The sequence below is a fragment of the Carettochelys insculpta genome, chromosome 15 (assembly GCF_033958435.1).
Source record: "Carettochelys insculpta isolate YL-2023 chromosome 15, ASM3395843v1, whole genome shotgun sequence".
NCBI lineage: Eukaryota > Metazoa > Chordata > Testudines > Carettochelyidae > Carettochelys > Carettochelys insculpta.
In genome coordinates, this window is record NC_134151.1 from 35,205,088 (window position 1) to 35,217,880 (window position 12,793).

General features: G+C 59.4%; 1 protein-coding gene across 2 annotated transcripts; it reads right to left on the reverse strand.

The window, feature by feature from the left end:
* Nucleotides 1-530: 530 nt before the first annotated feature.
* HAND1 (heart and neural crest derivatives expressed 1) lies at nt 531-3,457 on the reverse strand. 2 transcript variants are annotated; one of them, XM_075009758.1, is made up of 2 exons: nt 2,789-3,457; nt 531-1,253 (listed from the first exon to the last, which is right to left on the reverse strand). In XM_075009758.1, exons 1-2 carry the CDS (start codon nt 3,266-3,268, stop codon nt 1,155-1,157), a joined length of 579 nt encoding a protein of 192 aa, XP_074865859.1. In that variant the 5' UTR covers nt 3,269-3,457; the 3' UTR covers nt 531-1,154. The 2 variants fall into 2 exon arrangements, with proteins under 2 accessions (XP_074865859.1, XP_074865858.1); XM_075009757.1 differs by having other exon boundaries at nt 531-1,256.
* Between the last annotated feature and the right edge of the window lie 9,336 nt (nt 3,458-12,793).

The following is a 12,793-nucleotide window of genomic DNA, read 5'->3' on the forward strand; positions in this document are numbered from 1 at the left end:
ACTGAGATTTATTTGGGCATAAGCCTAGGTCAAAACCCCATTCACTTTTGCCCGCCAAAACTTACACCACAATAAATCTGCTAGTGCCACAGGAACCTGGTTGGTTTTGCAGGCCCAGATTTAGTCCATTACCTCTGTGTACCATCATCTGGAAGTGTCGATTTAATTCTAGCTGGAGCCCAAAGGATCACCCTTAGCTCTAATACCAGCCAGAGCCCCTGAGCATTATGTACCCGGCCAGTTCTCCACACCGGTACCTCTAACCCGCCTATGCACACCCACCTGGACCAACCTCAGCTCTGTGCTAGCAGCCGGGAGGGGTCAATGGATAAGCGCTGGCTTCCCTGGTGGGTTTAGCTGTGTGTATAAATCCGGGGCTGGGGGGGATCCTTGTCGATTTCACCGCCGCAGAGCGTTGGGCCGTGGGCCTCTGGGGCCCCAGCCTGGCCGGAAAGGGGGCGCTCCGTTCCAATAAAGCTTTATTTATTTTTTTTAAAATCCACATAAATACTGGGCGTGGCGAGCCTGTTTGCTCGGCAAGTGGTCATACAGACTTGAGGTAGACAACCCGGCGCAGGAAACTCCCCGAATGCCTTAGGTAGTTTTAAACACATCAACCCATCGCACCAGCTCAGGGGCCGTATTTACAACGCAGAACAAGGTGGTGTTGCCCTGGGGCGCAAGGCGGGAGCCGACCCAGCCGCGTTTACACGGGCCGGGAGCCGAAAGGCTACAAAACGAATCGCTCCAGTCCAGCCGCGCGGCTCGAGGTCCCGATCCTGCAGCGGCTCACCGCGCGGCGCCGCGGCCCGATCCGGGGGGCGGGGGCGCCGCTTTGAGGGTTGTTTCTGCTGAGGCTCCGTTTTGAATCCGTTTCGTTCGCAGGGGTGAAGGAGGGGGAGGCCAGAGGGCGGCACCAGCGAGGAGAAGGGTCAGCGCGCTCGGAGAATAAGGTAGGAAAGCGGATCCGCTCTCGGAGCACGGGAAGCCGCGCGGGTGGCGGTGATTCTGTGTCTCGCCAGTTCTGTTCCTCCCACCCCGCTTTATCTTCCTCCTCAGACATTGCACATGACCGGAGCCGGGGGGGCCGCGAGTGGCGGGGAAGCTTCTGAATCTCTTAGCACGAGTCCAGGCTGGGACGCGCGTCTCCCTTCTCACTGGTTTAACTCCAGCGCCCAGACCTGCTGCGGCCAGCCAGTCCTTCCCTTCAGCTTTTTCTCCCCAGGGCCCAGCGCGGGGCTGTAGCCTTCGGTCTGCTGCGGGAGAGCACAAAGCGGGGAGAACAGAAAAGGAAACCGAGTAAGTGGTCAACTCAAAAACCGGTAAATGCCAGCGGCTAAGGGGGAGAGGCGAAATCTAAGGGCGTAAGAGAAACTAATCGAACGGGCGGCGTCCTGCGGTGTCCCGCTGTCTATTTCACGAGCGCCGCCGTGTTTCACTGTCTGTCTATTTCACCACGGCCCTGTTTCACTGTCTATTTCACGAGCGCCGCCGTGTTTCACGGTCTGTCTATTTCACGGCCGCCCTGTTTCACTGTCTATTTCACGTGTGCCGCCGTGTTTCGCTGTTTGTCTATTTCACGTGGCCCGCTGTGTTTCACTGTCTAGTTCGCGTGCGCCACCGTGTCCCACTGTTTCACATACGCAGCCGTGTCCCACTGTCTGTTTCACGTGCGCCGCTGTGTCCCAGTTTGTCTGGGTCAGCCCGGCGCTGTGAGGAGGGTGGCAGGTTGTGTGACGGTTTAGAAGCGTTAGATCTCGGGGCCGAGCCAGAAATTCGCCTCTGTTTGCAGCCCTGTTATAAACAGAGGGACGCGGTGTTCTGGGGAGCCCTCGCGCCTGTTGGCGAATACCCCGGGACTCGAGTAAATCGGGCGTTATGAGCCGGCCCTGCCGGAGCCAGTCCCTTCCCAGAACCGGGGGGACGGAGGTTTGAAATCGCGGGGCTACGCCGGCAGGCGCTGGCGCGCGGAATTAGCTGCACAGGGTCCGCTTGAAGAGCGCGGCTCTCCCGCGTGCCGGGCTAGGCTGGGACAGTAACGCCGCCGGGCGAGCGCCTCCGGTTACCGACCCGAGCCCAGAACTGCGCTCGCTGGGCCGCGCTTTCCCGTTTGCAGAGCTGGGCGTAATGCAGCGCCGCGCCCGCGCTGGGAACCTTAAGGTCCCGAGCCCTTGATCGGGGTTAGGACAACGGGGCTGCGCGGCGGGTCCCCCCGGGAGCTGCCCGCGTCGGTTTGGTACCAGGCCCAGCGGCGGCGCCTCCGAGCTGGCAGGACGAGGTAGGGACGCGGCTCGGGCGGCGCTGCGAAGCGAGCCTGGGCGGGGTGCGCATCGGGAGGCCTGGCGGGATCTCTGCTGGCAGCGGGGCGGTGAAAAGCGGCGCAGCGACCGGCCCAGCCGCGGAGCCCCTCTCTGCCCCCCTTCCCCGAGCGCCCCGGCCCGGGCGAGGGGTCAAAGCCGCTCCAGAGAGCGGGGAGCCCAGCGGCAGCGTTGGCAATTCGGAGCCGGTGACGGAGCCTGGCTGCGGGCGCAGCTCCGCGGGACTTGGCGCTCTGCGCTGCTCGCCGGCCGGGGACGGCGGGCGCGCATCGCCTCCCAGCGGTGTCACCAGCCCGGCCGTCGGCCAGAACCGCCGCTGCCCTCCGGAGCGAGCCCCCGCTCCCCGCAGGGCCGCCAAGCTCCGGGGCAGACGGCCTCTCCCCTCAGGACAGGAGCCAGGGTCCCCAGCCGGGCAGAGGGCGCCTGGCTTACGGCCTGGCCGGCTGCCCCTGGTCCCCGCCCGGCCTTACCGGCTCCCTTTTCCGCTTGCTCTCGCGGCTGTCGGTTTTCTTCAGCTCGGCCTTGAAGGCCTCGGTCTCGCCGGCCTGGCTGTCCTTGGCCAGCACCTCCATGAGGTAGGCGATGTAGCTGGTGGCCAGGCGCAGGGTCTTGATCTTGGAGAGCTTGGTGTCGGCCGGCACGTTGGGGATGCACTCCCGCAGCTCGGCGAAGGCGCTGTTGATGCTCTCGGTCCGCCGGCGCTCCTTCTTGGGCCCGGCGCCTTTCCGCCTGGCCAGCCGCCCGCTCAGCGCCTCCAGCCGGCTGGGCCCGTGGGCCGGGCCGGGCGCGCCGTAGGCGGCGGGCTGGCCGGGCAGGTCGGCCGGCGAGGCGGCCGGGTTGAGCACCCAGCTCTGGAAGTAGGTGCGCTCCGGGTGGCAGCGGGAGGCCGCGCCGAAGAGGAAGGCGGGTTCGTGAAGCAGATGGGGCGGGTAGCTGCCCACCAGGTTCATGGTCGGCGCGAGAAAGAGCCGGGCTGGCGGGACGGAGCCGGGGCCGGGGCCGGGGCCGGGCTCCCCTAGGCAGCCATCCCCGCCTCCCGGGCGCCCGGCTGGGCACGGGGCAGCTCCCCACTGCGCTCCCTGGAGCCGGCCCGGCGCCTTCCGCAGCTCAGCGCAGCGCCTGGCCCGGCTCTTGGCGAACTCCGCTGGGACGTCTGTCCTCGGCCCCCAGCTCGGGACGCGGTGCGCGGGGTGGGGGGTTAACCCTTCTGCAGCCTCCCGGCTCCGCCTTTATATAGGGAGGGGGCCCTGGCGGCCAGCTGTCCCCGGGCCGCGCCAAGGGGAGGGCCCGGGCCAGGAGGGGCGGGGAGGCAGACGGGCCCCCCGCCGTGTGCTTTGCCCGGCCGGGCTGGTTTGCGCCTGGCTTCCCTCGCACCTCTCTGTTGGCCGCGCTCCTCCCCCGGCGCGGAGCCGCCCGGCCTCCCGCTGCCGGGCCGGGAAGCGCGAGAGGCGCCGCTTGGAGACCCCCCGGGAAGCGGCGCGGCGAATTCGGGGCCTGGGCTCGGCGCTGCTGCCGCTGCGGGCTGTTTGAACTCCACCATTTCCCCCTCGGGCGCAGGTGCCCCAGGGGCCAGCGGGCTGACCCGGGAGCGCGGCGAGGCGGAGTTTGCGCTGCCCCTGGGCCGTGGCGGGGCTCCTGCTCGGTTCCTTTCCCTTTGGAGCCGGGCTCGGCCTTGTCCGCCTCCTGCGGGTGCGTGACCCGAGCCCCCAGCACCCAGCGGTGCCCGATGCCCCGCCCGCGACCCTGGAAGTGGCCACGGGTGCCCAGTGCTGCGGGTTCGCGGCCTGGAAGGGGGCGCAGAGGTTCGGGGGCAGCCGGGGCCCGGCTCTGCTCAGCAGGGGGCGGGGGTGACATAGCTTTGGAGGCTGCGCTTCTAACCAGTCCCCCGTTCCCAGGGGAATGGCGCCCCCAGCCGTGCGCCGAGGGGTGGGCTGGGGAGCTGGGGGGGGGGGGGCGGGGGGACGCGCTGGAGGCCGGCTCGGGAAAGGGCCCAGAGCGGGGATCCTCCGCCGGCGGACTCGGAGGGGCTGGGGCCGGGCGGGGAGGGGCTGGTGCTTGGGGGGTCCAGGGAGGGGGGCCGGGGCAGGGCCCCGCACAGCCCCTCTCAGGGCGCAGCTTGGCGGCTCTCTGAAGCTCGGACGCCGCCGCCCTTGGGGGGTCGGGCCGGTGTCTCTGCTGCCCCGGGCAGGGGCTGGGATCCGGGGCGCGAAGGAGCTGCCAGCTGCGCCCCTTGCCCAGGGCCGCGGCGAGCAGCGGGCGCAGCTGGGCCTAGAGGGCGGCGTGTCCGAAGGACCCCGCATCCTGCGCGGTGGGGCGCGGGGCGCCTTTCTGGTCCTGCGGGGTCACCGGCCCCGGCCCCGGCCTTTCCCAGCCCGCCCGGAGCCAGAACAGCAGTGAACCACCACGGGACAACGGGGGGCCCGTGTGCCGCGCCCGGGGGCTCAGGGCTGTGCCGGGCGGGTCCCTGCCAGGCGGTAGGTTAAGGAGAGGCCGGGCAGGGACCCGCCCCAGGGGAGCGCTGCCGCCCGCGTCGGGCCGGGTTCGGTGCCGGGCTCCTTGGGACGCGGGGCTTTTCCGCCCCCTGCCAGCGGCTTAATCCGCATTCCGAGCGGCGGGGGCCCGGCAGGCCCGCGCTGGGGAGGCGAGCGGCTGGCGAAAGCCGGCGTGGACAGGGGGCGGGGCGGGCGCAGGATCGGGCCCTGGCGCGGTCACTAACAGCGCTGGGGGGAAGCGCGAGGCAGCCCGCGGGCCCAGGTGCGTAGTGCGCCCCCGCCGGGCGCGCAGCCGCGTCATCCCCCGCGGGAAGCTGCTGAGTCCAGCGGGGCGCCTGCAAAGCCGCCCGAGGTGCGCGCCGGCCGCGGGGGAGCTGCCGCCCTGGGACCCGCCCGCCCGCTGGCCTCGGCCTTCTCCGTCCAGCTCCCGCCGCCTCCGGGCCCGCTCCCGCGGCGGCTTCCCCCGGGTCTTTGGGGCTGAATCTCCCTGGAGCCGGGACGAGCCGAGCTGCGCAGGGCGGGTTCCCAGGCCGCCCGCCGGGGCCGGGTCTCCGCCGTGCGCAAAGCCCCCGGGGGCGCGTTCGTTCGGGGTTATTCGCCCGTCTCCGCCCACCGAGCCGCTTCGCCAACTCCGAGCCAGTTCCATCCCCTGCGCTCCGAAGCGGCGCGGCCCCGGCTCGGCCCGCGGCAGGATGGAGCCGGGCGCAACCCGGCTGCGCTCTGCGCCCCCGCCCCGGCCGCAGTCCGGACAGCGCCCCGCCGGCTCCTGCCTTGCGCTGCCCGGCCCGAGCCCCGGCGCGGCTCCGGAGGGGGACTCGGCCCGGGGCGCAGAGGAGCCAGTGAGGGGGGCCCCCACGCGCGGCCCCTTGTCTCCTCTGCGCCCCGGGGCCAGCGCGGCTCTTAGCTGCGCAGGGGCAGCCGAGGGAAGGGCGCGGGGCGCGTCCCCCCTGCTCCGGCTTTGGGCCTCTGGCTGCGGCTCCCGCCCCGGCTCTGCGCAGAGGTCCCAGGCTCGCGCCTCTCGCCCGAGCCGGCCGCGGGCCGGAGGGATCCGGTGGCTGAGGGCCGCCGAGCCGGGGACCCCGCCCTGCCGCAGGCCGCGGAGCGGGCCGGGTGCTCCAGGCAGTGCGGGGCTCGCCGGGCGCCGACGCTGGCAGCCGAGTTCCTCCCGGCCCTTCCGAGTCCTGTCCCGCGAGACCCGGGCCCGGCGTGGGGCTGGACCGCCCGAAAGGCAGGACAAGCCCCCGGCCTCGGAGTGAGGCCCCGCAAGCGCCTTCCGCGCCCAGCTCTGCTCCCCGCGTCAATGGGGCGCGCGGCTGCGGCTCCCGGGGGTGGCACCCGGCGCCGGAGGCTTTGTCCGGAAAGAGCTCGGCCCCGGCGTCCGCTGCGTGGCAGAGGGTTTAGGTTGGGTTAAGGTCACGCACAGCCGGGAAAACACACACACACACACACACACACCGCTAACTTACCCACCCCGCAACGCACACACCACGCAACACCCCCCGCAAGACCCATCCGCAACAACCCTCCCCGACACGCACATCCACTCCCGCAAGACCCATCCGCAACACTCCCCCACAACAACCCTCCCCGACACACACATCCACTCCCGCAAGACCCATCCGCAACACACACAGCCCGCAACACATCCACCCCCGCAAGACCCATCCGCAACACTCCCCCGCAATACCCCTCCCCGACACACACATCCACTCCCGCAAATCGCATCCGCAACACACACACGCCTGTCAGGTGCAGGGAGCTCACACGCGCCTGGGCAGGTTTCATTGGCTTAGGGGCGGCCTGCGCACCACCCATTGTTCTGGGGGTAGAGGCGCGGATCGCCCCCCCGGGGTGGGGGGAGCTCTGGTTGCCCCGGGTCTGGGCTCCCACCTCATCTGCTCCCCACCCCGCTCCTGGGACCCGCCCCAGCCCGCCCAGGACGCTGGGAGCGGCGGCGGCCCGTGCTCCCCCCACAGCCGCAGCTGCATTCTCGGCCCGTGTCCACCGCGGCCCCGCGGACTGTTGCCCCTGTGGGTCCCGTGACCTGGCTGCCCTCCGCACGCCGAGCCTGGGCCCCTTCTTTAACCGGGCACGTGGCCGCAGCCCCTCGGCACCGCCTGGCCGGGAGGGAGGCGGATCCGCAGCAGCCCAGGAAACATGGAAGGGAGCAACAATAATAACCGCTCCTGGCCCCGGCACACACCCCTGGAAGGCTGATTTCCCCTGGCTTTGTACTCACGGGGAAACTGAGGCACCAGAGAGTCGTCCTCCAAGATGGGAGAAGGCCTCCAGCGGTTTTTGGCCCTGCTTGACTCCCCCCTCCCGTGCAGCAGGTGTGGCTGGAGCCGGGGGAAACCTTTCACCCCAAGGCAGTTTTTCTGTGGTGACAGGAGAATCTTTTGGCTGACTGACACAGAAGTGGCCCAATGGTTGATTTGTTGGGGGAGGAGTTTCAACGTTAAAAAAAAGGACAAGAGATGCTGATTCTTTGGGTCCAAAATGACTTTTTGTTTTGACCTGGTCTTTGATTTTATTTGTTGTTTCAAAAACATTTTCACATGTTCCAAATCAAACTGAAATGTTTTGGTCATCTGGGAATGTTTCCCTTGGACTTTTCAAAATGACCAGCGAGGTCACAAACGGCTCACTCACCCCCATCTAGAAAAGACTCAATCAGAGGCATGGAAATGATCCTCCCTACCTTGACACCCTTACCATGGTGTAAATCTGGAGTGATTCCACTGAAGTCAGGGAAAAGACAGCAAACTACAAGGGATGTTAATCAATGCTGATGCAAACTCCTTAGCCCACCTGTAGGCCTATTTTCAGGCCAGTAATCTCTGCCTTCTTCTAGGGGTTAATTGCGAGCCACTTTCTTGTCATGCTTTTTAGTTAAGGGGTTTTGTTAAAACTTGTCAGGGAATAAACTGCTTGTGTTTGACAGACACCTGTGCAGCGTGTTTTGTACTCAGAGAACCCGGTGTGGAACCTAAATTACTCCTGCCTGCAACACTTCCCTGAGCTTGCAAGGATGCAACAGAGACACTCAATTATAAATGCTATTTGGATTCTGAGGTCTTTGTGGCCACAAATGTATGTATCAACTGTTCGGTAATGGGCTTGCAAATTTGTGGCAGTATAAGAGAGAGTATACATACATAGCGGCCATGCAAAAGTGGCAAGGGTGGCCCTTTACTAGCCTAGCTGCAAAACCTGACCACTTGCTGTCAGCCTGATGGGAAAATAACTTCCTTTGCAATTAGCAGAAAAAAAAGGCAGTCCAGTAGCACTTGAAAGACTAACGAAATAATTTATTAGGTGATGAGCTTTTGTGGGACAGACCCACTTCTTCAGCCCATAGCCATACCAGAACAGGCTCAATAATTAAGGCACAGAGAACAGAATTAGCAGAATATGTGACATCAGCCAAAATACAAACACCTTCCAAGGGAGAAGAATTTTGCACAGCTGCACTGTATGAGTGTAAATGTTGTTCTTAGCACCTTTCACGTCAGAGAGCTGTCCCTCACCAGCTCAATAGGCCATCTTCCAGCATCTGCCCACTCACCCCCTCCCTCAAAATAAAAATAAAAACCAACTGTCCCACAGCTAATGAGTCCTGCAATCACAGAGACCTCAGAACCTCATTCTGCTGCTCTAATGCTGACCGGTACCTTTCCCATCAAATTAGGCTCACTGAAATCCTCATGCTGCTGCAGGCTTATCTGATTTATGTAGCCCAGAGAGAAAACAACAAGATTGTCTGTGGCATAAGGTACTGCCTGGATACAGGTGCTGGTAGGAGAAGAGGGCTCAGATCCAAAGCTCACTGAAGTTAATAGGAATTTTCCCATTGATGTCAATGAGCTTTGAGTCAGGCCTTAAGAGATCGTAGCTATGTGAAAGGACAGGGGAGAGATTCTGGAGTAAACCAGAGTGCAGCTGAGAAGGGCTTTCTCAGAGCAGGTGGCGGATGATTTGGCCAGCTCTGATTGGTTGGACAAGTCTCTTGATGGTCTGAGGATGCTCAGCTATGACCCTTTGTTGTGTGGTCAGACAACTATCTATGGCATTTCTTCTGCACACATTTCTCAAAAAGCTACGCAAATGGTGAATGCAACCTTTGTCTGTAAAGAACGACAACCTATTTATGGTAAATCAGCCATGGCCCTCTCTTAATGGTCTGGATAAATCAAAATGCAAACAAAGCTTTATGGAAAAACAATATTAAATTTTCCATGTGCTCCAGGAGGGACGGGCCTGGCCTGGCAATTCGTGTTTATTTTCCTCCTCCTTTTACTAATACTGTAAATGACAATGTGTTTACAAAAGATTTTATGTCATCAGAGCAAAGTCACAGCTCAGCTTCCTCAGCTGTGTATTTTATGTAGATGGATGTGTCTGTGGGGAACATTCAAACTAAACAGAGTGCTGGTTTATAGGAAAAGCTATTTATTTGAAAAATCATAACTCACAATTTTGGTGAAACCGGTCCCCACATTTATTGCTGCTAGTGCAGTGTGGCAGTCATAAATTAACCCAGAAAATTGCTGCAGGCTTGTCAACAGTGAGTCACTGGGCTGATGAACTAGGGCAGGTGATCCCCAAAGTGGCAGAAGGTTGATTTCAAATTACATTAGACACCAGCAACAGGAACAGGAATTTGACAGCAGTTTCACTGCTCTGTCTCGGGAACAATCCCAACCCTGTTTTTCTATACTGGCTTCAGTCCTCTGACTCTTATTTCAAACAGTGTCGCTCATATGGACTTGAGCTGATGCCCCTTGAAGTCAATGGAAAGGACTCATTTACTGGCACAGAGGAGAAGTGTCTGGTTTGATTTCTATGCAAGTATCTTCCCAGTCCTGGGCATGATCTCGCTGCAGGTGACAAAAATCCCCCGGGACTTCAGTGAGAAAAAATAGCAACCAAGGTAATCTCAGCCTTCAAGCCACTGGGCTTCTTTTGGAGTGTGGTTGCACAAGGTGGTGACTTTATTTGCAACATGCACAGGTGTAACTGAGAGCAGCCTCTGACAGGTCTGTACAGGGTTTGGATGATAAAATGAAACTGATTCTTCTTCATTCAAACAAGCAGGGAGGGGTGGGGGCAGCTACCATGGTGAGGACAATAGTCAAATGTGACTGCCTCACAGTGAGCAAATTTAGAAGGGCATAAGGCAGGTGCCAATGGACGGGGAATAAGAAGAAACTTACTACAGAGAAAGCTAGTGCATAATTGTCCATAGGGTAGTTTCTTGCACCTTTCTGTGAAGCATCTACTTCTAGCCCAGATTGGAGACAAAACACTAAACTAGACAGACCATCGCTCTGATCTGGTGTGGCAAGTCCTGGGTCCTTTATGTCTATGCAACAGTCAAGTGTGGCTATTTACCCAATGTGCATACAACGCCCACGAGGATTCCTGTTTGGGTTTGTCACGCAGACTGCACCTTTATCACCTTCTCTGTCCTTCAAACCCACCTGGTGCCCAGACTCCACCCTGGGCTGGCACCTCCTGCTTACCCCATAGCAGCTTGCTACAGAGCTCTCCATTTGCAGGCTGACCTCTCTCTTGGCTTCATGTCACCTCCTCAGAGTTAGCTCTTGGGCCTTGGGCTTGCAAGTTATGCTGCGTGTGGGCGCATGCAGGTGAGTTGCACTCCTGCCAGGTGTAGTTTATCTCACTTTTCTTGCAAAGAAAAATCTTTTGTTGTGTGCTCTTTGTGCACATTTGACATGAACTGCCAGCTGGGCCCTCAGTCCCCCTTTCGGAGAGATCGTAGCCTCTGCAGTGATACTTAGGCCTTGCTGGGTGGATTTCTTCCAAGAGAGAAGGAAAGTGAGTGGGGCCCAACAGCTCCAAGGTTGCTGAAATGGGTTCCCTGGAGTTGTGCTGTCAGGTATGCAGGACTGGGCAGTACGTTTGCATGCAGCAGCTTTGGGAAACAAAGATGGCCAGCCTGATCAGATGTACTGTCCATCCCAGAGGATTTCTTTTCTAGCATAAAAAAACATGGGTCTGTTTGCTCCTCTCACTGGACAGCTCCTGGAGAGGGATAAGGACATCGTCCCCCACTCAACCTCTCCCCACGCCCCCTCAATCTGTGGAGACCTTTCTTTGCGGCACTCAAGCACCTCAGCTCCTCTGTGAAGGGGCCTGGCTCCTTGGCACACTCAGCATCACTAAGTGGTGTATTAGCACAGAACTCAGGTGGTGTTATGCCTTTGCCCCCAGAGCATCCCCATAGCAGGTGGTGGGGCATACACAGGGGGAGCTCCCAGAAGTTAGTGCTGCCTCAATTAGCAGTACTTTGTACTAGTTTGTTGAGGCAAATAGCAGCTCTTCCACCCAGCTTCCCTTTCGGGTGGTCCAGTGGTTAAGCATAACTCTCAAGTTTCGAAAATCAGGGTTCAATTCTTCCCCTGCCACAGATAAGCTCAGTGACCACAGCCAAGTCACTTAATTTTTCTGTGCCTCAGTTTCCCCATCTGCACAATGAGATTAATAGCACTGCTATATCTTGTGTGTGTGCGCGCACGCGCGCGAAGGTGGATACATTACAGATTGTGAGGCACTCTGGTGCTGTACAGCAAGGAGAGGGGCAAATAAGCACCATAGCTAGATCTAAGAATCCAACTTCTTGCTCTCTAAATAGGTTGATATATTAATGAGGGAACCCAACATGAAATATTGCTGTGGGCATCTTCCACTATATGCCATCTTTTTGTACCTAGTTTTTACCTTGTATTCTGGACAAATTCAGAGCTGCATCCACTGTCTCCAAGGGCAGTGCCATGAGGAATATTTTGCACCAAAAAGGGCAGGTTTCCACTGCCCTGGCAATGTGACAGTTCACTGGGGACTCTCCTAATTTGTGCAGATCCCAATATTCGGTGGAAAATTGGGGTATGAGTGGCAGAAATTGGCCATGCTACAATTCTGCAGGGTAGAGAAACAGCAGATGCCACAAAGTGAATTAAAACAGGGAACAGGCTCGAAAACTAGAGACACGAAATGAAACAGATCAAAGACAAAGGGACACTGCTGGGCAGGGGGTAAGAAATAGACAGGACAGAGTACCCTAGATAAGTAGAAACAGGTACCTGGAACAAGATCAATTATGAAGTGGACACATGCTTACAGCTAGAACCTCAGAGGTAAAAGTGCCAGGCGCACGAATAGCTGTCAGTGCTGGGCACAGCTCTCCTTTTTGCCTGGCTATGCAATTGCATTTCTGTCCTGGAAGTATTGCTACAACAGCAGGTTGAAAACTATGATGTATATTTCATGACAAAATTCAAAATATTATTGTTCTCTCAACACCTGGATTTTCCTTTTACCAAAACTCTCCCACCCCACCAGCCTCCAAAATAAAAATGAAAACTGTTTGGTTTTCAGTGTGGGTTGAAGCTCCTCCCCTTAAGAAAATGAGAATGGCCACATTGGGTCAGACCAAAGGTCCATCTAGCCCATGATACTGTCTTCCAACAGAGGCCAATGCTAGGTGTCCCAGAGGGAGTAAACAGAACAAGTAAGAATCAAATCATCTGTCTCTTCCCTTTTCCTCTCCCGCTCCGCATTTTGCACCTGAAAAAAAGAGAGACATGGAGGAACCCAAAACTGAACCAAATCATTTTTAGTTTCAAAAACTTGCAAAAAAAATCCATTTTCTCCCCTCAAAAACTGGAAGCTTTTGCAGTTCCATGTGGGTTTGGTTTGGGGGTAGGGAGAAGGCAAGCCCCTTTTTCATTAAAAAGAAATCAAATGAAAAGCATCAATATCTTTACACAATAGCAATACAGCTGTGCCCTCACACTTGGTTTTTGTTTTTTAAGGCTACGGCTACACTCGGCAAAATAAATCGACTACAGCTACACAAGTCTAGCTACGGCAATTGCGTAGCTAAAATCGACGTATCTGTGCTCATCTGGCTTGGCTGTCCTTACTAGGGAGGGTGGATGGGAAAGTATCTCCTGTTGA